This window comes from Protobothrops mucrosquamatus, unplaced genomic scaffold, assembly GCF_001527695.2.
Source record: "Protobothrops mucrosquamatus isolate PMUCROS unplaced genomic scaffold, P.Mucros_1.0 scaffold14, whole genome shotgun sequence".
NCBI classification, from domain to species: Eukaryota; Metazoa; Chordata; class Lepidosauria; order Squamata; family Viperidae; genus Protobothrops; species Protobothrops mucrosquamatus.
Window position 1 is genome coordinate 944,382 of NW_015386401.1, and position 27,788 is coordinate 972,169.

Genomic DNA, 27,788 nt, shown 5'->3' on the forward strand with positions numbered 1-27,788 from the left:
CTTGGGAATTGAAAAGAGAGCCTGGCCCACATGGAGCTGGAGATCAAGGAGGCTGTCTTCCAGAAGTTGCGGATAAGGAAGGTAAGTGTCATGTGTCTGATTAACGAAACACTTAAAAGGACTTTCAGGCATTTTTACTCCTAAAAGCATTTATTAATGTTACAGATACATCAGTACAACATGGAGGAAATGCTTAGGACTGGCTTCTTTTCCGCTATGCATGTAATTCTAAGCATTTCCCTCCCACCTTTTTTTGGGGTCATGGTTCACATCTTCCAATCAACTTGGAAGATGTGATTTACTTCCGGTTTCTTTTCCCCTTTCTGCCTGGTTTAACTATAAAAATGCCAGACAGCTCTGCATGTTGTCAAAGCAAGAATATACAGTATTTGCAGTGTTGACAGTAAGATGACGTCCATCCGCAAAAGACGTGCTGGGGGGAAGCTGTGAGTGTTGGGGACAGCTAGTAATGAAGGGAAGGTTCATGTGCTGTCTTTGAGTGCAGTGAACTGGTATTGCCAAGCGCCATGGAAATCAGAAGGTCCAGGCAGTTCAAATAGGTATATTATCATGGTTCCGAATAACAAAACTCTTAGGCATTGTTTATCCTAAAAAGTCTTTAATCGTGTAACAATGTGTCGGCACAGCATGGTGGATGCCAAGATCTGAATTCCCCTCCCCTGAGCACATAATATTCCAGCATATTTCCCTCCTCTTATTTGCAGTCATAAATCACGCTCTCCAATTAGTTTGAAGGGCAAAGATTCCCTTCCCTTCTGTAGGTTTCTTATCTTAACTCAGTGGTTCTCAACCTTTTTAATGCTGCGACCCCAACCGGTCGTAAGTCGAGGACTAAACCGGTCGTAAGTTGAGGACTAAATCGGTCGTAAGTCGAGGACTAAACCGGTCGTAAGTCGAGGACTAAACCGGTCGTAAGTCGAGGACTAACCAACCGGTTGTAAGTCGAGGACTTTCCCTGCCCGGGAGCGCCACGCATGCTTGGTTCCGCCCCCTGCGCCGGCCGAGGCGTAGCTGGCAAGCAGCAGAGACGGAGCAGGCTGACCACCAGCTGGCCCAGTCCAAGGGAGGTAAGGCACCCGCCGGAAAAGCGGTAAAAAAAATGGCAGACAAAAAAAATGGCAGACAAAAAAAATGGCGGACAGCCTTGCTTGGCGACCCCCATGAAATGGTCGATCGACCCCAAATGGGGTCCCGACCCACAGGTTGAGAACCACTGTCTTAACTAATCCCCACACACATTCTTTCTCCTCCCCCCCCCCCAGCATCATCTAATTTAATTCTAAAAATACCACACAACTTATAGAGAGAGTGGCTGCCTCTTCATATATTCTCAAAGCAAGAACATCCAATGTTAGCAGCGTTGACATCCGGCCCCCCTTACAAAAAGGATAGATCCGTGGTGGCGAACCTATGGCACGGGTGCCAAAGGTGGCACTCAGAGCCCTCTCTGTGGACACGCGCGCCGTCACCCCAGTCCTAGGCCTTCAGCTGGGTTTTATAAAACCTTTTCGCTTTAGGCCTCGGCCGCTGTGTGCAAAAAAAAAAAAAAAAGGTTCAATCAATCAATTTCAACTTCTCGCAGGAAAAAAAAAGATCTCGCAAAGTTGGAATTGATTGATTGAACTTTTTAGTCCCACCCAGTCTGCCGTTACCACCGCAGCCACGCCCACTCAACGGGCCACGCCCACCCGGCACCCAACGATACATAAGTGGGTTTTGGGTTGCAGTTTGGGCACTCGGTCTCTAAAAAGTTCGCCATCACTGGGATAGATTCTGTATGTAAACAAAAGCATATATCAGGGATTATCTCTTGGTTTGTTGGGGTTTTTCTCATGACACTTTTTGATGAGTCGGTCGGCCTTCACATCACTAGATTTCACCCAAGTAGCTTCAGACAGCGAGTACCCCTTCCATTGTACTAGGTACTGCAATTTCCCTTTAAAAATTCTAGAGTCAAGAATACATTTCACTTCATAGTCGGTCTGACCCGCTACTACGAGGGGCCCGGGTGCCTTCTTAGGGGGAGGTCTTAAAGTGGAGCGCCGACAAGCTTTTAACAAGCTGCAATGGAAGACAGGGTGAATTTTCCTTAAAAGCCTAGGGCAGTGATGGCGAACCTTTTAGATACTGAGTGCCCATACTGCAACCCAAAACCCACTTATGTATCGTCGGGTGCCTGGTGGGCGTGGCCCATCGAGTGGGTGTGGCCCATCAGGTGGGCGTGGCCCATTGGGTGGGTGTGGCCCATTGGGTGGGCATGGCTTTGGTGGTAACGGCAGACTGGGTGGGACTAAAAAGTTCAATCAATGAATTCCAACTTTGCGAGATCTTTTTTTTTCTGCGAGAAGTTGAAATTGATTGATTGATTGAACCTTTTTTTGTTTTTGCACACGGCAGCGGAGGCCTAAAGCGAAAATATTTTATAAAAGCCAGGACTGGGGCGATGGCGCGCGTGCCCACAGAGAGGGCTCTGCATGTCACCTGTGGCACCCATGCCATAGGTTTGCCACCACAGGCCTAGGGAGTTTTAATTTTACTGTGACTGGGTTGATGATCCTCACGATGGGGAAAGGCCCCAGGAATTTCGGTTCTAATTTCTTACTGGGTAATTTAAGGCGTAAATATTTAGTCGACAGATAAACCTTTTCCCCAACTAGGAATGTTCTTTGGGGAGCCCTCTTTTTAATCCACCATGCTGTGCCGACACATTGTTACACGATTAAAGACTTTTTAGGATAAACAATGCCTGGAAGTTCTTTGAAGTGTTTCGTTAATCGGAACCATGACATATATATAAAGATTTATTGCAAGCTTAAGCTCTCTACAAGAATCTGAACTACTAACACTTCAAGCAATTTGGTGGTAAATAAGGAATTCACGGTGGGTTGGATTTGTAGATGCGAAGGGACTCATGGCTGATGACACGTTTGACCCCTCCTTTGGGCTCAGCCTGGTCACTTCCTACAGGTGTGGGTTTATAACAGAATAACAAGAGAGTTGGAAGGGACCTGAAAGGTCCTCTAGTCCAACCCCTTGCTCAAGCAGGAGACCCTATACCATTTCAGACAAATGATTGTCCAATCTCTTCTTAAAATCCTCTGTATAACTTCTGAAGTCAAGCTGGTCCACTGATTAATTGTTCTAACTGTCAGGAAATTTCTCCTTAGTTCTAAGTTGATTTTCTCCTTGATTAGTTTCTATCCGTTGCTTCTTGTCCTGCCTTCAGGTGCTTTGGAGAATAGCTTGACTCCCTCTTCTTTGTGGCAGCCCCTGAGATACTGGAACACTATTACGATTTCATCCCTAGTCCTTCTTTTTATTAAAATGGACATACCCAATTCCTGCAACCGTTCTTTATATGTTTTAGCCTCCAGTCCCCTAATCATCTTGGTTGCTCTTCTCTGCACTCTCTGTAGAGTCTCAACATTTTGTTCATATCGTGGCGACCAAAACTGGATGCAGTATTCCAAGTGTGGCCTTACCAAGGCCTCATAAAGCGATACTAACACTTCCCATGATCTTAATTCTACCTCTCTGTTAATGCAGTCTAGGACTGTGTTGGCTTTTTTGGCAGCTGCAGCACACGGCTGGCTCACATTCGGAACGCAACGCCAACTTGCACTATTGGGGCTTGCTAGCCATGAGTTAAAAAGAGAGCCATTTGGGTGTCATGTTAAAGGCGTCAGGCTAGAAAGTGAGAGATTGTGAGTCCCAATCCCCCCCTTAGGCACAAAGTCAGCTGGGTGACCTTGGGCCAGTCATTTTCTCTCAGTCCTGGGAAGCAAATGACAGCAAACCACTTAAAACCTTGTCAGGAAAACTGTAGGGGCTTTTCCAGGCAGTCCCTGAGAATCAGACACAACTGATTAGAAAGGGGAAAAAGCCACGACATTTATTTTTATTTACTTATTTAATGACATTGCCACCCACCTCACGGTTCAAGGTGACTTTGGAGCAGTGTATAGCTGACTCTGATGCATGAACATATCGTTGTGGTTTAGCTTTCAATCCATAATTGAAACCCAGCCCAGCATGGTGCAATGGCTAAATGCAGCTGGGCTTCATCCAATTTTATTTTTTTTTTAAGTTTATATCCCACTGAAGGCTCACAGTGGCCTATAAGGGGAACTCACTGCATCCTATCCCTACAACGACAACCCTGTGAGGCAGGTTGACTGAAAGTGACTGACTTCATGTCTGAGGAGGAATTTGAGCCCGGATGTTCGTACAGCTGGTCCTCAACATACAACCGTAATGGAGCCTGCCCATTATGGACGTACTGTAAGTCGTGACGGTCATAAAGCAGGTCACCTACATGACTGTCCTGATTGTATTGCCTTATTTGCAGGGGTCTTTAAGGGAACTCATTGTTTGCTATGGTGCAGTTTTGCCGAAAAGCAGAAGTAAACGCTGGTTATTGACAAAAACGTAAACCGTAGTCATGTGACCGTGGGATGCCAACAAACAGCCATAAATGTGGGCCAGTTGCCAAGTGTTCAAAATGAGCGGCCATCCAAACTTTGGAACCAGGTCATAAGTACCTTTTGAGAGGTCTGTTATAACTTTGGGCAGTCACTAAGCAACCAATCGTAAGTTGAGAACGTACAGTTGCCAAATGCTCAGATCACCATTACATGACTGTATAGCCGTGGTGGCAAACCTATGGCACGCGTGCCACAGGTGGCACGCAGAACCCTCTCTGTGGGCACTCATGCCGTCACCCCGGTCCTAGGCCTTCAAGTGGATTTTATAAAACCTTTTCACTTTAGGCCTCCGCCGCCGTGTGCAAAAAAAAAAAAAAAGGTTCAATGAATCAATCAATTTCAACTTCTCGTGAGAAAAAAAAACATCTTGCAAAGATGGAATTGATTGATTGAACTTTTTAGTCCCACCCAGTCTGTCCTTACCACTGAAGCCACGCCCACCCAATGGGCTACACCCACTCAGCACCCAACGATACATAGGTGGGTTTTGGGTTGCAGTTTGGGCACTCAGTTTCTAAAAGGTTCCCCATTACATGACTGAAGGAGGTGCTGGGATGATCAGAACTTTGAGGACCAGTTATAACCACCCCCTGTTCAGCGCTGTTGTTACTTTGTACAGTTGCTGAACTGGTGGCCGTTAATCAAGTACTTACCTGTATACCAAATTAAGAAGCGGCATTTGATTTGAAATAATCCATGCAGAAATGTTGTAAAAATTGGGGAGAAAATCAGGGTTGTAAATGAAATCCTCCTTGGATAGCAAAGCGACTACTGGAACGCATAACACCAGACATGTCACTGGAAGGCGAAAATCACAAAACTGCATCTCGCTTATTTTGGCCGGGTCACGTGGGGGGAATTCACTGGAAAAAAGCAATTAGGCTTGGGAAAGTTAGCAATAAAAGGAAACGCAAAAGAACACAGTGGCCAGACGCCATCAAAGCTGACACCAGCCGGAACATAGAAAAACTCAAAGAAATAGTGCAAGATCGCAAGATGGAGGGAGAGCTGACCCATACCATCGCCAGGAGTCAGACACGACTGAATGGATAACATCATAATCAAATGAAAACCATGAACTGGTTTTTAATTTACCAAATAAGTACCATGTGTAAGTGTACCCACGAACTGGAAATGGATTCTATTATGGAAAAAAAAAGCAAAAATATTATATTTTTTAACCATATATGCTTCCAGGGGCATGTGATCACCTTTTGCAACCTTCTGACAGAGCAAAGCCAGATTCACTTAACAGCTGCAGTGATTCACTTAACAACTGTGGCGAGAAAGGTCATAAAATGGGGCAAAACTCACTTAACTGTCTCGGTTGGCAAGGTAAATTTTGGGCTCACTTGTGGCCATAAGTCAAGGACTAACTGTATTGGGAGAGGTGTGCGGGGGGGGGGAGATGCCCCCCCCCCAAAAAAAATCCCTTTTGCCTGGGATATTTGTGCTGGCTTGTCTCGAACCAATGAAAAAGAATTTTCTCTGCCCAAAACTCCCCCTGTATATTTTGGGAGCAACTAGAACAAAACCCAAACAGATCTGAAATGTCTGGTTTAAAAGGTAAAACTTGATTGCAGACTTATGACCGGTGGCTTTGCAACTGTTTGAGGTTGCAATGGATCTCCCCAGGGTTACTCACAACCTGGATTGACGTCCCAAGGTCCTCCGTCTCCTTTGGGTCTACAGTCACACGATCCTATTTTGAGCACTCGGCAACCTGCCCGCATTTACAGCCGTTTGCGGTGTCCCAGGGTCACGTGAATGTGATTTACAATGGTTTTTTTTTTTTTTGCCAGGTGTTTACTTCCAGTTTCTGGCCAAAAAAAAAAAAAAAAGACAATTGCAGACAATGGAATCGCTTAACGATCAGCATGAAAAAGGTAGTATAATTTGGTACAGTGGCGCAGTGGTTAGAATGCAGTACTGCAGGCTACTTCTGCTGACTGCCGGCTGCCAGCAGTTCGATCCTGACCACCTCAAGGTAAATTGACTCAGCCTTCCATCCTGCCGAGGTGGGTAAAATGAGGACCCAGATGGTTGCGGGCAACAGGCTGACTCTGTAAACCGCTTAGAGAGGGCTGTACAGCCCTGTGAAGCGGTATATAAATCTTAAGCGCTATTGCCATTAACAATCCGCAGGATTTAGACCGTAACTCCGGGCTCCATCGCAGTCATAAGTCGAGGATTGCCTGCATGTCCTCATTGTGCTGTGTCTCCCGGGCCCATCTCTGAGATTTGTCAGTGCAAATTCCAATGCTGTATGTGTAAAAACTGAAATCAGCACGGTATTCCTTCATTAGCAGATCAGGCATCTGATCTTTCACTGCAGCTGAGTCCTGTAAGAAAAGTGAGTCCAAGCCCAGAGTCAAAGGATGAAGAGGAGGAGGAGGAGGAAGAATTACCCAGCATCTTCCTGCATCAAGGTAGTTACTACTTTTGCCCTGCTGCTCTCTTCAAAATATTTTTATCTCCAAACCAACACAGTCGATGAGCAATGGCTGAACCAAACCTTACAATATCTGGTAGGAATCATACTGTCTTGGATTGGGACGGGGGGGGGGGGGGGGGGGGGGGGGGGGGGGGGGGGGGGGGGGGGGGGGGGGGGGGGGGGCGGGCGCGAATCTCCACAAAGATGGTTGACCAAGGCTTGGGGCCACTCCGAGAAGGCCTCGTCTCTTCTGCTCACTTGCTCAGCAACAAGGGTGTTGCAGCATCAATAAAAAAAAGGGGGCATCACTTCGCTCGCTGTTGCCCTTATGGCTCATTTAAGCCTCCTGCGGACACCCATCCTCAGTCATGTTCAGTGATGGTAAGATTAGCGGGATTTCAGTCTTCTGAAATGGGCAGTTTCTTGGCTTAATTAAGCCCTGGCCTATTTAAGATAATTGCTCCTTTCCATCAATGATTCTCAACCTGAGGGGCCGCGGTGTCATCAGAGGGGTCCGCAAAGGCTTGAAAAAAAATGTTATGATTTAAATTTGAATTAAGTCTGGGGGGGTCCATGGCCATGGTCACAAAAGGTATTTAAAGGGGGGGTCTGTGGTGAAGGAAAGGTTGAGAAACACCGCTTTACATCGATAGTCCTGGAATTGCAACTTTTGGGGGAAACTGCTGGAAACATGACCTGTTCTGAAACCCAAGAGCCAATTTGGTGTAGTGGTGAAGGCACCAGGCTAGAAACTGGGGCACTGAGTTCTAGTCCTGCCTTAGCCACCAAGCCAGCTGGGGAAGAGTTTGGACCAAAGCCAGGGGTAGGCAACCTTGGCTCTTTTATGACTCGTGGACTTCAACTCCCAGAATTCCTGAGCCAGCATGGCTCAGCTTGGAAAACTCTCCCTGTCCCCTCAGCATGGCTGGCTCAGGAATTCTGGGAGTTGAAGTCCACGAGTCATAAAAGAGCCAAGGTTGCCTACCCCTGGACCAACCCTCCCCCCCTCTCTGAACCTAAAGAAAAAATAGATAATGGTAAAATGCTTCTGAAAATCTAGCCAAGAAGAAGGCATGGACTCGTCCAGGTAATTTCCAGGATTCAAAGGCATCAAATGTATTTTAAAAATTGAAAGCCACAATAAGGTATTACATTCATGATACGCGCATATTTTTTCCCCATTTGGTTTCTGCGAATGAGAGAGACGAATGTGCTTATTAGAAGCCCACCTTTCTGAAATCTTCCTACGGATGCTCGGCTCTTCGTGGAGTTCACCTCTTTTCAACCCCACGTCCCTTTCAGCTTTTTGTGGATTCCCCTTCATGTATACAGATAGTCCTTGCTTAGTGACCACAGCTGGATCGGCAACTCGGTCATTAAGTGAAAGGATGGCTGGCTACGCTTATGATTTTACTGCAGTTTCCCCTTGTGTTACAGATCTGTGAAGGCCATAAGTGTGAGGATGGGACACAAAGTTATTTTTTCACCATCATCGTAACTGCGGAGGTCACTAAAGGAAGCGGTTGCTAAATGAGGGCTGCCTGTATTGAAATTTGTCTTTGTATTTCATTCAGTGGCATTGCCTTGTTACTGTAGCACAGCTTTTTTCTCGAATGGAGTTTCATGAAACCCTGCGTTCCATGAGAGATTGCCAAAAGTCATTAGGGCAGTGTTTCTCAACCTTGACAATTTTAAGGCATGTGGACTTCAACTCCCAGAATTGCTGGCTGTGGAATTCTGGGAGTTGAAGTCCACATGCCTTAAAATTGTCAAGGTTGAGAAACACTGCATTAGCGATTTTTTTTTTTAATTTGGCGGTGCATGCAGCCACTAGCTATATTTCTAATAATGCTTATGCAAGAGTTCCTGGAAACCTGAACATTATTTCAGGTATTCCTCCAGGATGAAAGGTTAAGAAAGGCCGATCTAGCATTGGCACCTTCCCCTAATACAGTGTTCTTGTTTTTGGCAATTCTCAGATGTTGGACTTCAGATCCCAGAATTCCATAGCCAGCATGTCAACTGAGGAGAATTCTGGAAAATGAAGTCCATACATCGAGACGTTCCCCTGGACTGCAAGGCGATCAATCAAACCGGTCAGTCCTAGAGGAGATCAACCCCGACTGCTCTTTAGAAGGCCAGATCCTGAAGTTGAAACTCAAGTCCTTTGGCCACCTAATGAGAAGGAAGGACTCCCTGGAGAAGAGCTGGGAAAGATGGAGGGCAATAGAAGAAGGGGACGACAGAGAATGAGGGGGCTGGATGGAGTCATTGAAGCAGTAGGCGTGAGCTTCAATGGAGTCCAGAAGATGGTAGAGGACAGGAAGGCCTGGAGGAACGTTGTCCATGGGGTCACGATGGGTCGGACACGACTTCGCAACTAACAACAACAGCAACAACAAGGCTAGGAAATAGTGCCTCAAAACCAGAAGGCACATTGTGGAAACCAGGGAAAGTGGCAAGCTCTCTATACAATTCTCTGATGTAAGGCCGAACAACAGTACCGTAGAAGTTTCACTAGGAATTCCTTGCAAGAGTATTATTCCAGTTTTAATCCTTTCTCCAAACTCTATGCATTGTAGAGCCTTGTTGTTTTGAAGTGGGGATGATGGTTTGGTGCAAGCTTCCAAGATATCCCTACTGGCCAGCTGTGGTAAGAGTATTAATTATTTATTTACTTATTGAAGCAGTTTATATAGCTGTCCATCTGGCAGCTGTGACTCTAGGAAGCAGTAATAATACTAATACTAATAATAATACTAATAATAATAATAATAATAATAATAATAATAATAATGATGATGATGATGATGATGACAAAGTTGGAAGGGACCTTGGAGGTCATCTAGTCCAACCCCCTGCTCAGGCAGGAAACCCTATACCATTTCGGACAAATGGCTGTCCAGTTTCTTCTTAAAAACTTCCAGTGTTGGAGTATTCACCGCTTCTGGAGGCAGGTTGTTCCACTGGTTAATTGTTCTAACTGTCATGAAGTTTCTCCTTAGTTCTAGGTTGCTTCTCTCCTTGATTAGTTTCCATCCATTGCTTCTTGTCCTGCCTTCAGGCGCTTTGGAAAATAGCTTGACTCCCTCTTCTTTGTGGCAGCCCCTGAGATATTGGAACACTGCTATCATGTCCCCCCTCGTCCTTCAGAATAACAACATGATCCCTTGAGTTTACAAAATAATCATCCAAAATAATAATGGTACAACAATTACACCCAGAATCTAAAAATTGTTCCATTTTAAACAACAACAACAAAAATGGTCAAGACCAAGTCCTAAAGTGCTTTTTCAAAAGGCAACTGGATTTTGTTTTTTCTGAATAGAATAGAATAGAATAGAATAGAATAGAATAGAATATGGAAAGGAATAGAATATGGAAAGGAATAAGAATAGAATAGAATAGAATAGAATAGAATAGAATAGAATAGAATAGGGAAAGGAATAAGAATAGAATAAGAATAGAATAAGAATAAGAATATTTCATATGTTTAAAGCATTCCAATATTTTTACATTTCCCATATCATAAAAAAGAAAGAAAAAACAAAGAAAATTCTCTCCTACTTATGAATCACATTTTTCTTACTGTAAAACCTCTTCATTTCCAAAATTTAACTATTCTTTTAACCATATTTAAACAAATGCTTGGTCATATGATACTCTACCTGGTATGTCAAGTCATCTCTCTTAAGTCCGGTTCTCGTCTGTTCTTATTTAAGCTTGGGTTCCCCTTCAGTATTCAAAACATTTCTTATCAGTTATAATTTTCTCCAAGTTGATTACATTTGAATATCCAAAACATTTCATTCATTTAAATAATCTCATTATTTTTATATTTCTCATGTCATAAAGCAATACTATACTACTTATAAATCACATCTCTCTTACTATAGAACCCATTCGTATCCAAAATTTAACTATTCTTTTAACCATATTCAAACAAGTGTTTTTGTCATGTAGTACTCTATCTGGTAAGTCAAATCATCTCTCTTGAGTCTGGCTCTCGCCTTCTTCTCTTGCCTAGAAGCTTTCCAAGTTAGTGTATTCAGCTTACCATATGATTCTTCCTGTATTTTTATAGGTTTTGTTAGAAATGGGAAAAACAAATTGAGTAAGGTGCTTTTGAGGGGGAATTTCACCCATTTATACTTGTTAAGAAGCCTCCACTTTTCTTCTCCCTCAATTTCTCCTTCCATTTTTTTGTCTCCCAGACTCTAGTAGTTCTCCTGACAGCTCTATTGTCCATTTTATCAAATCTTCTTTCTTGTCTTCAGGTTTGTTTTGTTGTTCTGAAAAATGAACAATATTCCAATATTATAGCAAAACCTTGTAAAATTTTCTTTGTCTGTGTTAACTTGTGGTTTTCTTCATTTGTAGCCACCATTTTCTCAGAATTTTTTAATTGTAAGCTTAGGTCAAAAATGTGTTTATTTATATCATCAAAGTTATTTTTAATCACATTATGATTTAAAGCCATTGTCGTTTGAATTAGTTGCAAGTGTACATTTCCTCCTGGAAAATATTTGTCTTATCTTGAAGTATTTCTCCTGCAGATCTCTGATGTTCCAGACTGGGGATTTTAGAAAAGAATATTGCATGTGGTTTCTTACCACTTTTAGTTGTATACGCAACCTCCATTTTCATCAAACCAACCAGTCTTAAATTCCAAACACTATAGTCTTTTATATTTCTTATCTTTATAAACAATCCAAAATGTTCAGTCATTTAAAAACAATCCAGTAATTTCCCCCCTAGAAGAATAGCCAAAAGGTCAAAGTTTTTCTTTCTCTGCAGACTATTCTTAAACTTAAATATCACAGCTCAGTAAGTATTTATAATCCAAGAAGGTCAGCAGTTTTTATAAACAATTGTATTTCTTATTCTGCAATAGATAGCCCAGTGTGTTTTCTTTCTTCTATTCCCAGCTGTTCTCTGTTTAGCTAGGAGTCCTTGAGGATCAAAGGGATAAAATTACTCTGTTTCTGGATGTCTTGCCAATTTCTGAGGCAGGACAGCTATAGTTCTATACTCTGTTCTGCCACTAGATGTCAGTGTCGGCTTATTTTCCAGCTTTTAAAAGGAAAATATTATTTTCTTGTAATTCTGTCAATATTGTTTTAAGCAGAAAATCTTAATAGTTTCCATAGTTTTCAGTTTTATCCAGATTATATCTTTACATTACAGGTAATCCCTGAGTTACGAGCTCGTTCAAAGTTATGTGATGAGCGCCCCCTAGTGCTTATGAGCAAGTCCCGAAATTACGAATATTGCAGCGCCAGGGCAGTCGTTCACCCTTACGAGTTACCGCAGTGGCTCTGCAACATTCACCCTGGTTATTCCCTCCCTCCCCACCTCTGCCCGGGTCTCCCTAGGCACCAGGCCTTCAATACTCACCCTGCAAAGACCAAGATCCTTTGCTTTCTTGGCTGCTCCAGGCCTTCGCAGAGCATGGAGGCCTAAAGTAACGCAAGATCACGTGAGATCAGGGGACCGAGATCTCATGCTACTGATCTTGCATGATCTCATGGTACTTTAGGCCTCTGTTCTCTGCAACAGAGAACGGAGCCGAAGCTGAGGGACGCTTCCCTCTGCCTCTGGAGGCTGGATCCGGGCTCCAGAGGCCTTTTCCAGGACGCTGTGGTCCAGATTTGAGGCCGGAGAACGCTTCCGCGGCCCGATCAGGCCTGGAAAACCCTGGTCTCCTTTTAATTAATTGTGCTCACGTGGGATGATCTAGCTCAGGGGTAGGTAACTATGGCCCCTTTACCACCTGTGGACGTCCAACTGCCAGAATTTCCTGGGAGTTGAAGAGCATAGGTTTTGTAAAGGGGCCATAGTTGCTGGCCCCGATCTAGCTCATAATGTGCTGCCCTCCCGATTAGCTCATAATGTGCTGCCAAGGGCCAGCTGCAGAGATGTAGCCGGGCCAACCAGTCTGTGTACTTGTCCCTTTGAATAGATGCATTGATTGCAAAGCTGTGGCCCTCCGAGCTGTTCAGCTGTTCTGCTTGTCTCCTGGCAGGTGAAAAAGGTAAATCGGAAAGCTAAGAAAGCCAATGTCGTCCTCATAGAGAAATGCATGGATGCCACGAAAACCAAGGGGTAAATAAAGCTATTTTAATTCCCTGGTGATGAACTCTCCCGTTCCTTTCCTTTCGGTTTCATTGGCTGATGTGAGCCCTTTTCTGGCACCTCCTCCTGAGGGCTGAGTCACAGGTAGTCCTTGACGGATGGCCGCAATTGAGCCCCAGATTTTTCCATTGCTAATCGAGACAGTGGCTAGGTAGAGTTTTGCCCCCATTTTACAGCCCCCTTGGCACAGTCGTTCAGCGAATCACTACAGGGGTTAAGTTAGCAACCCCGGTTGCTAAGCGAATCTGGCTTCCCCATTGGCTTTGCTTGTCAGCAGGTCACAAAAGGTGGTCACGTGACCCCAAAACCACGTCATAAAAACTAGGCCGGTTGCCAAGCATCCGAATTTTGATCACATGACATGGGGATGCTGCAATGGGCGTAAGAGTGAACATCAGTCTTAAGTCATGTTTGTAACTCCAAATTGTCACTAAACGAATGTTTGTAAGTCGAGGACTATCTGGATTTCCTTGTTCAAAACAAGGCTCCCTGCTTCTTCTGCAGAAAATGGTCTCCCCTCCCCCCAATAGATGAGCCCAAAAAAGGCTCCGCCCATTTGGCACGCGTAGAAATGGATGGGGAGGCCTAGTTTGTAGTATCCACGTGTCAAACCAGACTCATCCATGTTCTGGAACATTCCCATATTTCTCCAAAAGTGAACGTTCCAGAGTCAGGTTGGTCTTCCTGGAAGTAAATCCAGGTGTGAGCAGGATGAGGTCCTTGGAATATTTCAGGATCCTGACTTGGAATGAATCTTCTTGACCAACTCTAGGTTTCTGTGTACCTTATGGCAGTGATGGCGAACCTTTTAGAGACCGAGTGCCCCAAAACCGCCTCGCCCCTGCCCCGCCCCGCCTCTCCTGCCCACAGGGCCACCCACCACCTCCACGGCCCGCCACAACAGATCAGTCAGGCGGCCCAGCAGCGTCATGGCAGCCACGCCCTCTGTCCGTGCCCCGCAGCATCATCTGTATGCGATGGGGCGCGAGGGCAGAGTCTTGTCCCCATTGCCTGGCTGCCATGTCCTTGGCTGCGCTGCTCTGCGCAAGTTGGGCCCGGGGCGACTCTCCTCCGGGGGGGCTGCTGGTGAGGAGGGGGCCACGGGGGTGGCAGGGCTGGGACGACGGCGTGCGTGCCCACAGAGAGGGCTCGTGAGTGCCGCCTCTGGCACCCGTGCCATAGGTTCGCCAGCACTGCCTTATGGTAATACCTTGAGCACATGAGAAATTGTAGTGATCTTTTTTTAAATAATTGTGTATGATTTTTTTACCAGAAGGAAATAGGCCAGTGATGGCGAACCTTTTAGAGACCGAGTGCCCAAACTGCAACCCAAAACCCACTTATGCATCGTCGGGTGCCGGGTGGGTATGGCCCATTGGCTGGGTGTGGCCCATTGGGTGGGCGTGGCTGCGGTGGTAACAGCAGACTGGGTGGGACTAAAAAGTTCAATCAATCAATTCCAACTTTGCAAGATTTATTTTCCCACGAGAAGTTGAAATTGACTGATTGATTGAACCTTTTTTTTTTTTTTGCACATGGCAGTGGAGGCCTAAAGCGAAAAGGTTTTATAAAACTCAGCTGAAGGCCTAGGACTGGGGCGACGGCGCCCGTACCCACAGAGAGGGCTCTGCGTGCCGCCTCTGGCACCCATGCCATAGGTTCGCCACCACTGAAATAGGCAATCATCCTCTTTATATTCACAAACATGGGGATATACATGGGGTTAAAACTGGGGTTGCCTACAGCATCCTCTTGCCCACAGGTCCTGCATCCCCACAGACTAAGCAACCCTACTTCAGGTTTGCAGTAGATTTGATTTCGAATGCAAGATCAGGATTTCTATCTATCTAGTCACTAGCACTGATAATGTTACCTAGTTTGGGTAATGAAATGTCTGCAAGAAAACAACCAGGCTCAGAGAGCACCAAGGACCTCTCATTTCAATCCTGAGCTACAAATATTCTCCCTTTTATCTATCTCTCCATCTCTGTCTATCCATTCATATCTATCTAGCCATATCTATCCATATGTCTATCCCCGTGGTGGCGAACCTATGGCACACGTGCCACAGGTGGCACGCAGAGCCCGCTCTGTGGGCACGCGTGCCGTCGCCCCAGTCCTAGGCCTTCAGCTGGGTTTTATAAAATATTTTCGCTTTAGGCCTTCGCCGTGTACAAAAAAAAGAAAGGTTCAATCAATCAATCAATTTCAACTTCTCGTGGGGAAAAAAAGATCTCGCAAAGTTGGAATTGATTGAACTTTTTAGTCCCACCTAGTCTGCCGTTACCACCGCAGCCACACCCACCCAATGGGCCACGCCCACCCAATGGGCCATGCCCACCCATCACCCAACGATACATAAGTGGGTTTTGGCTTGCAGTTTGGGCACTCGGTCTCTAAAAGGTTCGCCATCACTGGTCTATCCATTCATATCTATCCCTTATCTACCATTTTAACTATCTGGCTGTCTCTGTCTCTCTATATCGATTCATATCTATCCATCCATAACTATCTATATCCATTCATATCTAGCTATTATCTAGCTATCCATCTATTATCTATCCTTCCATATCTACCTATCCATATCTAGCTATACCCATCTCCCTCTCCCTCCCTTCCTCCCTCTCCCCTCTCTCCCTCTCTCCATACCTATCTCTCCATATGTATCTCCCTATCTATGTACCTACCTAGGTTAGGCATCTGGGAATATCTCTTTGAGGACTGGTTGGCATGTGTGCGTTGCCATCTTCAGTTTTATCATAGATGTCAGCTTTGCAAGGTAATCGGGACACGAAGCACGCCCAGAAGTACTAGCTCTCTACTTCATTGTAAGGTTACGATAACACCGCCAATATCATTAGGTCAAAATGTTGGCGATGCAGAAAGGCTTGATATGACTTCAGCAACAGTTGCTGTAAGGATGCTATAAGTCTCTAGGGCTGAAATGACCTTAAAAGGTATTAAAACAGAACAAATAGCAACATAAAGCATTAATCTCCATTGGGATCACACAGACACACAGACATGCTCCAAATTCTAGTACCAAAGGAGAAGGAACTGAGCTGACGAATTCCAGAATTTCCCAACTGGAAGACTGCCCATGTTAATCTAACCCAGTGCCTCTCAACCTTGACCATCTGAAGAAGCGTGGACTTCAACTCCCAGAATTCCCCAACCAGCATTCTGGAAGTCCATGCCTCTTAAGATGGTTAAGGTTGAGAGACACTGGTCTAGAACAAGGGTAGGCAACCTCAGCTCTTTTATGACTCATGGACTTCAACTCCCAGAATTCCCCAGCCAGCATTTTGGAAGTCCACGCTTCTCAAGATGGTTAAGGTTGAGAGACACTGGTCTAGAACAGGAGTAGTCGGCTCTTTTATGACTCATGGACTTCAACTCCCAGAATTCCTGAGTCAGCTATTCTGGGACTTGAAGTCCATGAGTCATAAAAGAGCCGAGGTTGCCTACCCCTGGTCTAGAATCATATCGGAGGGGGTTGGAAAAAAAATCATTCCTCTGGCAGGCTAAGATATCGTTTTCTCTCCCTTCTCCATGCAGGTTCTCGACTTCCCTCCGAAACCTAAAGCACTTTGACTGCCAAGAGAAACAGGCGCTGATAGTGAGTAAAGCCTGCGGGAATAAATTCCACGGTGCTCTGGGAAGCCCGCATGGCCCTCTCCTATAAGCAGAGCCTGTTTGCCTAACTTCTTGTTCTTCTTCGCAGGAGAAAGCCAGGGCGAACTATAGCCACGAACTCAACTGGTGCATCAGCTTGATTGCGGATTACAGAATTAGAGTAGGTAAGATGGAAAGGCCCAAGGATCGCTCTCTCAATTCCCACCCTAGATTTAATGAGTGGGTGGTCTTTTCGCGGCTTGGTCAACTTTTTTCCTGCATTTTTCAGCTGGAGATCCGGCTGCAGTGTTCCGACTAGCTTTACAGGTAGCTCTCGACGTACAGCCGTTCGCTTAGTGACTGAAGTTACAATGCTTACAACCGTTGCAGCATCCCCATGGTCAGGTGATCGAAATTCTGATGCTTGGCAACTGACATGTATTTATGACAGTTGCACTGTCCCAGAGTCATGTGATCACTGTTTGTAACCAGCTGGCTTTCAACCACCCAAGTCAATGGGGGAAGCCAGGTTCACTTAACGACCGCGTGATTCACCTAGCATTTGCAGTGATTTGCTTAATAACTGTGGCAAAAAAAGATTGTAAAATGGGGCATTTAACAACTGCCTTGCTTAGCAGTGGAGATTTTGGGGCTCAATTGTAGTCGTGAGTTTCTTCTGTTACCATCCCATCGTCTCCTTTAACTCTTCTTTGCAGACCTGCCGATTGTCCTCGAGTTATGACTGTAATAGAGGCTGCCCAATGAGGTCATAAAGCGGGTCAGTCACATGACCAACACAATTTCACAGACGTTTTCGTAGTGGTCATTAAGCAAACCAATGGGTCGCCATAGGCATGGTTTTGCTGAAAAGTGGAATTAAACACCAGTTGGGGGTAAATTTATCGTAAAATCCAGTCACGTGGATGCTGCAAACAGCCATGAATCTGGCCTGGTTGCCCAATGCCCAAAATGTGGTTGCCTGGCTGCAGTGGGAGGAAGCCATCGGAATTTTGAATCTGGGCCATAAATAACCAAGTAGGTCCATCAGAACTTTGAACGGTCACTAAGCAACTGGTGATAAGTCAAGGACTATCTGTATCCTATGGTCCATGTTACAGAGATGGAAAAAAAAACGATGAATGAATTTAGGGAACTTCCAGGTCAGAAACTGCGGGATGACTTCCCTGCCTGTACTGAAAGCTTAGAGGAATCGGTCTGCATTTTCCTACCTTCAGGACCACGTTGCAGTAGATGTGGGCAATTTTGCTATTTGTGGCCTGAATTTCAGTTTAATAAAAAAATTAGTTCTCGGGTAATCTGGGGACCTTTACAGAGGACGCTGACCCAAGTTTCCAGATCACTTTTTCAGGGAGTTATTTTGAACGGGATCAAGTACAGGTAGTCTTCAACTTATAGCCAGAATTTTCGTTGCTAAGCATGATGGTGGTTAAGTGAGTCACGCCTGATTTTATGAAAAAAAAGTTTTTGCCCCGGTTGTTAAGTGAATCACACAATCGTTCAACGAATCTGGCTTTCCCCACTGACATTGCTTGTCAGAAGCCGACTGTAAATACAGGCCGGTTGTCAAACACCCACAGTTCGATCACATGACTGTAGGGATGCTGCAGTGGTTGTAAGTGCAAGGACTGGTCATAAGCCACGTTTTTCAGCACTGTTGTAACTTCAAACTGTCACTGAACAAATCATTGTAAGTCAAGGACTGCCTGTATCAACACTGAGCAAATGTTCAGATATTTTGAGTTGATAAAATTAAGATGGGATATAAATCTAATAATAACATAATAAGTCTTACTTGATTTGCATTTAAATTGAATTTAAGCGATATTGTGTCAGAATGTGCACAGTCTTATTGCGCTGAGATAACCCAGGAGTAAACACAGTAAACAGCGGTTTGTATTAAGTGGTGGTTTATCTTACCCTATCTACAATATCATACACCAGGAACAATATACATACACGAGCTGATACAGCAGGATCCAACAAACCACAATTACAGCAGGAAACGGAAGAGAGAGAACACATCAGCAGAGCCTTCCCTTTATACAAAGGCTCTTAAAGAGACACAGACCCTGCTGAGTCATTGCCACCATTACATTACATCTTACATTACATAAGCTGGTTAGCTGTTAAATCAATACCTTGACATATTGTCCAGCCCTGTAGTCAATCATTTTCTCTTCGAGTGATAGTAAATAAAATTATAGTTTGATTGTCAGTTTTAGAATGTCGGGGGCCCCTTGCAAGGCCTTTGCACACAGTCATCCATCCCCAATTTGAGCATTTTTCTTGCCCTTTTTGTCACGGGATGGGGGGAATCACAAAACTGTTTCACTTATTTTGGCCATGTCATATGGGGAAGTTAATGGGAGAAAGCAATTATGTTTGGGAGAGTTAGCAGTAAAAGGCAAGCAGGCCATCAAAGAACACTGCGCTTGGACAGCATCAAAACTGACATCAGCCAGAGCACAGAAAAACTCAAAGAAATTGTGCAAGATCTGAAACTATGGAGAGAGCTGACCCACAGAATCGCCAAGAGTCAGACATGACTGAATGGATAACACAATCATCCTGTCTTCTTAGGTTGCCATTCTTTTGTGGGATCCTTCCTGGAATACTGTGCTGATGATATGAGTGAGTAAGCTTCATTTTTGTATCTTAAGAAGCTCCCTTGTTTGGAAGAGGGTGGTCTGCATTATATAACAAAATTAAAGCAGCTTAATGACAACAGGGCCAGCTTAGAATTCCTTCTCTTGTAAAACTGCTCTGATGTCACTAATGGGCGCTCAGCCCTTCTGCACTTCCATGTATGGGCAGCCTTTGAACTTCTGATGCTCACCATCCTGAGAATGTTATCTGGGTGCTATGTTACAGGTAGTCCTCGACTTATGACCGTCATTGATCCCGGAATTATGATTGTAAGTTGTTGCGGTCGTTAAGTCGAGGTATCATGTGACCGGACCCGATTTTTTTACACTTTTTATGGTGGCAAACATTAAGGTCTTCAAATGGATGCCACAATCATTGATGGAATCAATTTTCCCCACTGGGTGTGCTTTTGCCGAAAACTGGCAAAAAAGCATCAGAAATCCTTGTTACTTGACCATAGGACCCTGCGAAGAGCCATAAAGATGGGCCAGTTACCAAGTGCACAAAATTACAGCCATTTGTCTGATATGGTATAGGGTTTCCTGCCTGAGCAAGGGGTTGGACTAGTTGACCTCCAAGGTCCCTTCCAACTTTATTATTATTATTATTATTATTATTATTATTATTATTATTATTATTATTATTATTATTATTATTATTAATCATCGCACAGTCAGCCAGACGTTCAGACTGAATTTGGCATTTTTGTCTACCTGTCGAGTCCTTCCCAAGGACCTGGGATAGGCAGATGTGGATGTTTGATATTATTACAGATATCGTTGCAGGATGGAAGCGGTTCCTAGTAAGGCTGCCTTTTGCAATTGACTAATGGTGAATTTGTCAATGCCAATGGTGTTCAAGTGGTGCTCCAGTTGTTTTGGGATTGCACCCAAGGCAATTTCTATTTGTAGGTCTTTGTATTTTCTTATCTTCTCCAGTTCTTTCTCGTCTATTCTGCTGTCTCCAGGCACTGCCACGTCCACTATCCAGACTTTTTTGTCTTTCTTATTGACAATTGTTAAGTCTAGGGTGTTATGTTGCAGATGCTTGTCTGTTTGAAATTATTATTATTACTATTACTGATATTTATTGTTATTGTTATTTATTATTATTTATCTTTTTTTTTATTGAAAATTTTTAAAGATTTTACAATATAACTCCCCTCCTCCCCAAAACCCACCCTTCCCCGCCCCCCTCCCTCCCCCCCCCGACTTCCCAGAGCCACACACAGGGTTAACAATACAATAATTATACTCTATCTTAGATTATATCACCCTTAAATTAACAATTCTATAACATCCTTTAGCTCTCTTCTGAACAAACATGTTAAACATCATTATTACTAATTAAAAAGAAATAAACTACATTAACAATCTGTAATTTACTCAAAAACCAAATGAAACTTTTTAGTTCCATATTTATTCTCAATATAATCTATTATTATTATTAGTGTTATTGTTATTGTTATTATTAAAATGCTGCAGTATGTATGTGTCTCTGCAGCTGTCATAACTTGAAATGTCATATGTAATTTTGGGGGGGATGTGTCTGTCATAACTTTGAACAGTCGTTCAGCGACAGGTTATAAGACGAGGATCGCCTGTGATTGTGTGACAGGAAGAGAAATAGGGATTCGCAACTTTTTAGACCGGGATCTCCAAACTTGGCAATTTTTAAGACTTGCGGACTTCAACCCACAGAACCCGCCCAGCCAGCCATGAATTCTGGGAGCTGAAGAAGTCCACCAGTCTTAAAGCTGCCAACTTGGGAGACTCCTATTTTTAGATGTTGATCCAACTCTGTTCAAAGACCCTGGCTTCTCTTTTCCAAGGCTCTCCGGTCCGAAAAGAATCCTTCCATACTTTATCCCAGTTGAGCTTCCCTCAAATGGAGGTGCTGGACAGTGGGGAGCTTCTCGCCGAGATCACCCCCCCGAAGCAAACGAAGAAGATTCTTCCTGACCGGACGCGAGCCGCCCGAGACAGAGACAACAAGCGGATCGTGGAGTTCATCGTAAAAGCCAAAGGAGCCGACGAGCACCTTCGCTCCATCTTGAAGAGCCAGAAGCAGTCGCGTTGGCTGAGGAAATCCCTTAAGACACCCCGGTACTTGATCCTGGAGACCTACCTGGAAGATGATTATCAGCAAGACCTTGTGCTCAACTACTTAAAGAAAGTGTATCAGAAAGTTGGAGCCAAGAAGCTGCCGGTGAAAACTAGAGACAGTGCCAAATTTGTCCTCGAAGTACTTTTTCCAGAAGTAAGTGAAGTGGAGGATGTGGAAGATAAGCAGAGATTTTGTCCTGAGTCATTCATTCCTCCATTTTGAAACTCAACCCCTCTGGTTGTATGTGACTAGATTGGCATATTTCAGCTCGCCCAAGGATTCAGGTAGAAATTTTTCATAGCCATCCTTGGAGACACCAAAATAGGAATTGAGAGTGTTTTCTTCTGCCACACTTGGAATACTGCATCCAGTTTTGGTCACCACGATGTAAAAAAGATGTTGAGAGACAAACAAGTGAGGTGGAGCAGAGGGGGGGAGGGAGAGAAGGCGGTTGACAAGCCCTGCCTAAGACCATCGGAAATATGTGTTTTCCGATGGTCTTAGGCGACCCCTGTGAAAGGCTCGTGCGACCCCAAAAAGGGTCGCGACCCACAGGTTGAGAACCGCTGCTCTAGAAAGAGTACAGAGAAGAGCAACAAAGATGATTAGGGGACTGGAGGCTAAAACATATAAGGAACGGTTGCTGGAATTGGGTATGTCTAGTCTAATGAAGAGAAGGATGAGGGGGGACATGATAGCAGTGTTCCAATATCTCAGGGGCTGCCCCAAAGAAGAGGGAGTCAAGCTATTCTCCAAAGCGCCTGAAGGCAGGACAAGAAGCAACGGGTGGAAACTAACCAAAGAGAGAAGCAACCTAGAACTAAGGAGAAACTTCCTGACAGTTAGAACAATGAACCAGTGGAACAACCTGCCTCCAGAAGCGGTAAATGCGCCAACACTGGAAGTTTTTAAGAAGAGGCTGGACAGCCATTTGTCCGAAATGGTATAGGGTTTCCTGCCTGAGCAGGGGGTTGGACTAGATGACCTCCGAGGTCCCTTCCAACTTTATCATTATTATTATTGTTAAGTTGGAGCCCTCTCCCCCTCCTCCTCCTCCCCCCCTCTCCTCCTCCTCAGAACATGTTGACAAAATGACCTCTAAACCAGACATGTCAAACACAAGGCCCGGGGGCTGGATGCGGCCCGCGAAGTGGTTTCATGTGGTCCGCGAAGCCATCCTGGAAACAGTGAGGGAACAGCCCCTGCTGCCTTGGCCCTGGCCCAGGCCGGCCGGGAGCCAATGTACAATTTTGTGGTGGCCATCTATGCTGAAATGCATTCAGTCTTAGCTCCACAAGACCGTCTAGAAACAGCGAGGAACCAGCCCCTGCCGCGTCGGCCCCGCCCCCTGGGTGCATGCTGGGGAGGTGTCACCCTTTATGAGGAATGAAGAAATGGACCATGCCTTGGCGCTTGCCCCGGTCCCATCCCCTTCTGCCAGAGACCCTCAGATCTGTCCCACTCCTGCCCAGGCCCCCACAGGCCCCCTTGACGCGAACGATGTAGAGCTGGTCATGCCCACCCAGTAGGCCACAGCCACTCCAGCCACGCCCAGCCATCCGGCCCCCGAGGGCAACTGCAATGCTGATGCGGCCCTCAATGAAATTGAGTTTGACACCCCTGCTCTAAACCAATGTTTCTCAGCCTTGGCCACGTTAAGAGGTGTGGAATTCTGGAAACTGAAGACAACACATCTTAAAAAGGAAGACCAAGGTTGAGAAACGCTGCTCTAAACCATGGGTCTCCAAGCTTGGCAACTTTAAGCCTTGTGGACTTCAACTCCCAGAATTCCTCAGCCAGCAAAGCTGGCTGAGGAATTCTGGGAGTTGAAGTCCACAAGTCTTAAAGTTGCCAAGCTTGAGGATCCCTGCTCTAAACTGTCCCCTTTTCTTTTTGTCTCCAGGCCATCATTTATGCAATTTCTGCTGTGGATCAGATTGACTACAAGACAGCAGAAGAAAAATACATCAACGGACCTCCAGTGAGCAAAAGGTATCTGCTCAGAGCTCCATCCCATATATAAGTCTGCCTACCTCATACGATAAGTCTGCTTACCTCACATTGTCTCTTGTGTGCCTGTCACATTATGCAGTGGTGACATTGTTTTCCAATTATCCCACACCTGGTGCTTCTAGGCATGTTGGGATTGCCATTCCCAGAATTTCCAAACAGTATGAAGATGGTTGCCAGGAATTCTGGAATTATGTCTGTGTGTCTGTGTTTGTGAACCTTCCTTCCTTCCTTCCTTCCTTCCTTCCTTCCTTCCTTCCTTCCTTCCTTCCTTCCTTCCTTCCTTCCTTCCCTGAATCTCAGATTTGCCAGTGGTTTGCCATTGCTTGCTCTTAGGTCTGACATTGGCCCAAAGCCCCCCAGTTGTCTTTGTACCTAAGGCAGAATTAGAACTCTTTGCTTCTGAGTTTCTAGACTGCTTCTTTAAGCACTACACCAAACTACCTCTCCTGGATATATATTTTATACATCTCACCCACATCAGTAGATTCTGGACATATATGAAGTGCAATGGCACTATCTAACAAAATGAAATTCAGTGGTGAAAAAAGTAAGGTTCTACATTTAGGCAAGAAAAACCAAATGCACAGGTACAGCATAGGGGGTATCTTGCTCAACAGTAGTAACTGTGAGAGGGATCTTGGACAAGCACTTAAATGTGAGCCAGCCCTGTGCTGCAGCTTCCAAAAAAGCCAACACACTGCTAGGCTGCATTAACAGAGGGATAGAATCAAGATCACGTGAAATATTAATACCACTTTACAATGCCTTGGGAAGACCACACTTGGAATACTGCATCCAGTTTTGGTCACCACGATGTAGAAAAGATGTTGAGACTCTAGAAAGAGTGCAGAGAAGAGCAACAAAGATAATCAGGGGGCTGGAGGCTAAAACATATAAGGAACAAGAAGCAACGGAGGGAAACTAATCAAGGAGAGAAGCAACCTAGAACTAAGGAGAAATTTCCTGACAGTTAGAACAATTAACCAGTGGAATAACCTGCCTCCAGAAGCGGTGAATGCTCCAAAACTGGAAGTTTTTAAGAAGAGACTGGACAACCATTTGTCTGAAATGATATAGGGTTTCCTGCCTGAGCAGGGGGTTGGACTAGAAGACCTCCAAGGTCCCTTCCAACTCTTTTTTTAAATTATTATTATTATTATTATTATTATTATTATTATTATTATTATTATTATTATTATTATTATTATTATTATTATTATTATTATTATTATTATTATTATTATTATTATTATGGATCATCGCATAGCCGGTCAGATGTTCAGACTGGATTTGGCATTTTGTCTACCTATTGAGTCCTTCCCAAGGACCTGGGATGATGATGATGATGATGATGATGATGATGATGATGATGATGATGATGATGATGATGATTCATCCACCCACAAATCTCAGACTCACAAAAAATGCCAGTCTTCCTGCTAAGATTTCAAAAGCAAAATTGGTCCAACCATCTAGCGCAGGGGTCCTCAAAGCTGAGGAATTCTGGGAGTTGAAGTCCACAAGTCTTAAAGTTGCCAAGGTTGAGGACCCCTGATCTAGCAAAGGGCCAGCAGTAATTAGAGAAGCCACGTCTTGGAGAGCATAGGCTCCCACCCAAAAGGAGTGCCTTCAAGCCAGTACACTACAGGTAGTCCTCGACTTACAACCGTTCATTTAATGGCTTTTAAAAGTTACAACAGCACTGGAAAAAGTGACTTATGGCCGTTTTTCATCCTTAATGACCACTGTGGCATCCCCATGGTCATGTGATCAAAATTCAGACGCCTGGCAACTGACTCATATTGATGACGGTTGCAGTGTCCCAGGATCGTGTGATCACCTTTTGCGACCTTCTGACAAGCAGAGTCAGTGGGGGAGCCAGATTCATCGCACCGATTTAATAAACTGCCCTAAGACAGCTACCCTTTGCTTATGGCATTATAGTCCTGCTCCATAAAAAAAAAATATTTGGCCATTTCAGAAACATTACTTGGAACAACAATAAAACTACAGGTTTTATTTGCTTGCAACTATTTGGTTAGTGACTGTTTGAAATTACAATGCCACTGAAAAAAAATCGGCTTACAACTGGTTCCCCCACTTATGACCATCGCATCATCTCTATGGTAACTTGATCCAAATTCAAGCCCTTGGCAACTGGCATGTATTTACGATGGCTGCAACGTCGTGAGGTCATGTGATTGCCATTTTCCACCTCCCAGACAGCTTCTGACAAGCAGTCAATGGGGGGAAGCCGGATTCGTTTAATGACCACATGATTCACATAACCACCACATGATTTGCTTAACAACTGCAGCAATTTGCTTAACAACAGTGGCAAAAATGTTGCAAAATTGGGCGTGACTCATTTAACAACCACTCTGATCAGCGACAGATATTCTGGTCCCAATTGTGGTCATAAGTTGACGACTTCTTATATAACCTTGTTGACAATGTACAGTGAGGGGGGGAAAGTATTTGATCCCCTGCTGATTTTGTACGTTTGCCCACTGACAAAGAAATGATCAGTCTAAAAATTTAACGGTAGGTTTACTTCAACAGTGAGAGACAGAATAACAACAAAAAAATCCAGAAAAACGCATTTCAAAAAAGTTATAAGTTGATTTGCATTTTAATGAATGAAATAAGTATTTGATCTCTTATGAATCAGCAAGATATCTGGCTCCCAGGTGTCTTTTATATAGGTAATGAGCTGAGATTAAGAGCACTCTCTTAAAAGGAGCACTCCTAATCTCAGCTTGTTACTTGTATTAGAGACACCGGTTCACAGAAGCAATCAATCAATCAATCAATCAATCAGATTCCAAACTTTCCACCATGGTCAAGACCAAAGAGCTGTCCAAGGATGTCAGGGACAAGATTGTAGACCTACACAAGGCTGGAATGGGCTACAAGACTATCGCCAAGCAGCTGGGTGAGAAGGTGACAGCAGTTGGTGCGATTATTCGCAAATGGAAGAAACGCAAAATAACTGTCAGTCTCCCTCGGTCTGGGGCTCCATGCAAGATCTCACCTGGTGGAGTTGCAATGATCATGAGAACAGTGAGGAATCAGCCCAGAACTACATGGGAGGATCTTGTCAATGAGTTCAAGGCAGCTGGGACCAAAGTCACCAAGAAAACAATTGGTAACACACTACGCCGTGAAGGACTGAAATCCTGCAGCGCCCGCAAGGTCCCCCTGCTCAAGAAAGCACATGTATAGACCCGTCTGAAGTTTGTCAATGAACATCTGAATGATTCAGAGGAGAACTGGGTGAAAATGTGGTCAGAGGAGACCAAAATCTAGCTCTTTGGCATCAACTCACCGTGTTAGGAGGAGGAGGAATGATGCCTGTGACCCCAAGAACACCATCCCCACCGTCAAACATGGAGGTGGAAACATTATGCTTTGGGGGTGTTTTTTCTGCTAAGGGGACAGGACAACTTCACCGCATCAAAGGGGCGATGGACGGGGCCATGTACCGTCAAATCTTGGGTGAGAACCTCGTTCCCTCAGCCAGGGCATTGAAAATGGGTCGTGGATGGATATTCCAGCATGGCAGTGACCCAAAACACACGGCCAAGGCAACAAAGGAGTGGCTCAAGAAGAACCACATTAATGTCCTGGAGTGGCCTAGCCAGTCTCCAGACCTTAATCCCATAGAAAATCTCTGGAGGGAGCTGAAAGTTCGAGCTGCCCAACGTCAGCCTCGAAACCTTAATGACTTGGAGAGGATCTGCAAAGAGAAGTGGGACAAAATCCCTCCTGAGATATGTGCAAACCCTGGTGGCCAACCTCAAGAAACGCCTGACCTCTGTGATTGCCAACAAGGGTTTTGCCACCAAATACTAAGTCATGTTTTGCGAAGGGGTCATGTACTTATTTCACTCATTAAAATGCAAATCAATTTATAACTTTTTTGAAATGCGTTTTTCTGGATTTTTGTTGTTGTTATTCTGTCTCTCACTGTTAGGATAAACCTACCATTAAAATTATAGACTGATCATTTCTTTGTCAGTGGGCAAATGTACAAAATCAGCAGAGGGTCAAATACTTTTCCCCCCCCTCGCTGTAACAAATAAAATGTGAAGTTCAGCATTTATGGCTGAAGGGAACACAGTTGGTCTTGAGTTCTATTCTTTAAAAAGAAAAAGGAACAAAATCTCAGGGTTTCAGCCTCCCCATTGCTAGAGGTTTGTTTTGTTTGCTTGCAACTTTTTTTTAAATCCTTCAGGGAAAGAGAAGAATTTGAAAAAGAAATTCAAGAGGAGAAGCGAAATTGGGCCAAGAAAGCAAGAAGCCATCTGTAG

The 27,788-nt window shown here is 44.5% G+C and overlaps 1 protein-coding gene across 1 annotated transcript; it reads left to right on the top strand.

Annotated features, from left to right (window-relative positions):
• Positions 1–30: 30 nt before the first annotated feature.
• Positions 31–27,788, top strand: PWWP3A (PWWP domain containing 3A, DNA repair factor). Its single transcript, XM_015810679.1, has 9 exons — positions 31–81; positions 9,509–9,592; positions 12,965–13,044; positions 16,633–16,693; positions 16,799–16,874; positions 19,291–19,341; positions 21,188–21,615; positions 23,366–23,454; positions 27,713–27,788. Exons 1-9 carry the CDS (start codon positions 31–33, stop codon positions 27,786–27,788), a joined length of 996 nt encoding a protein of 331 aa, XP_015666165.1.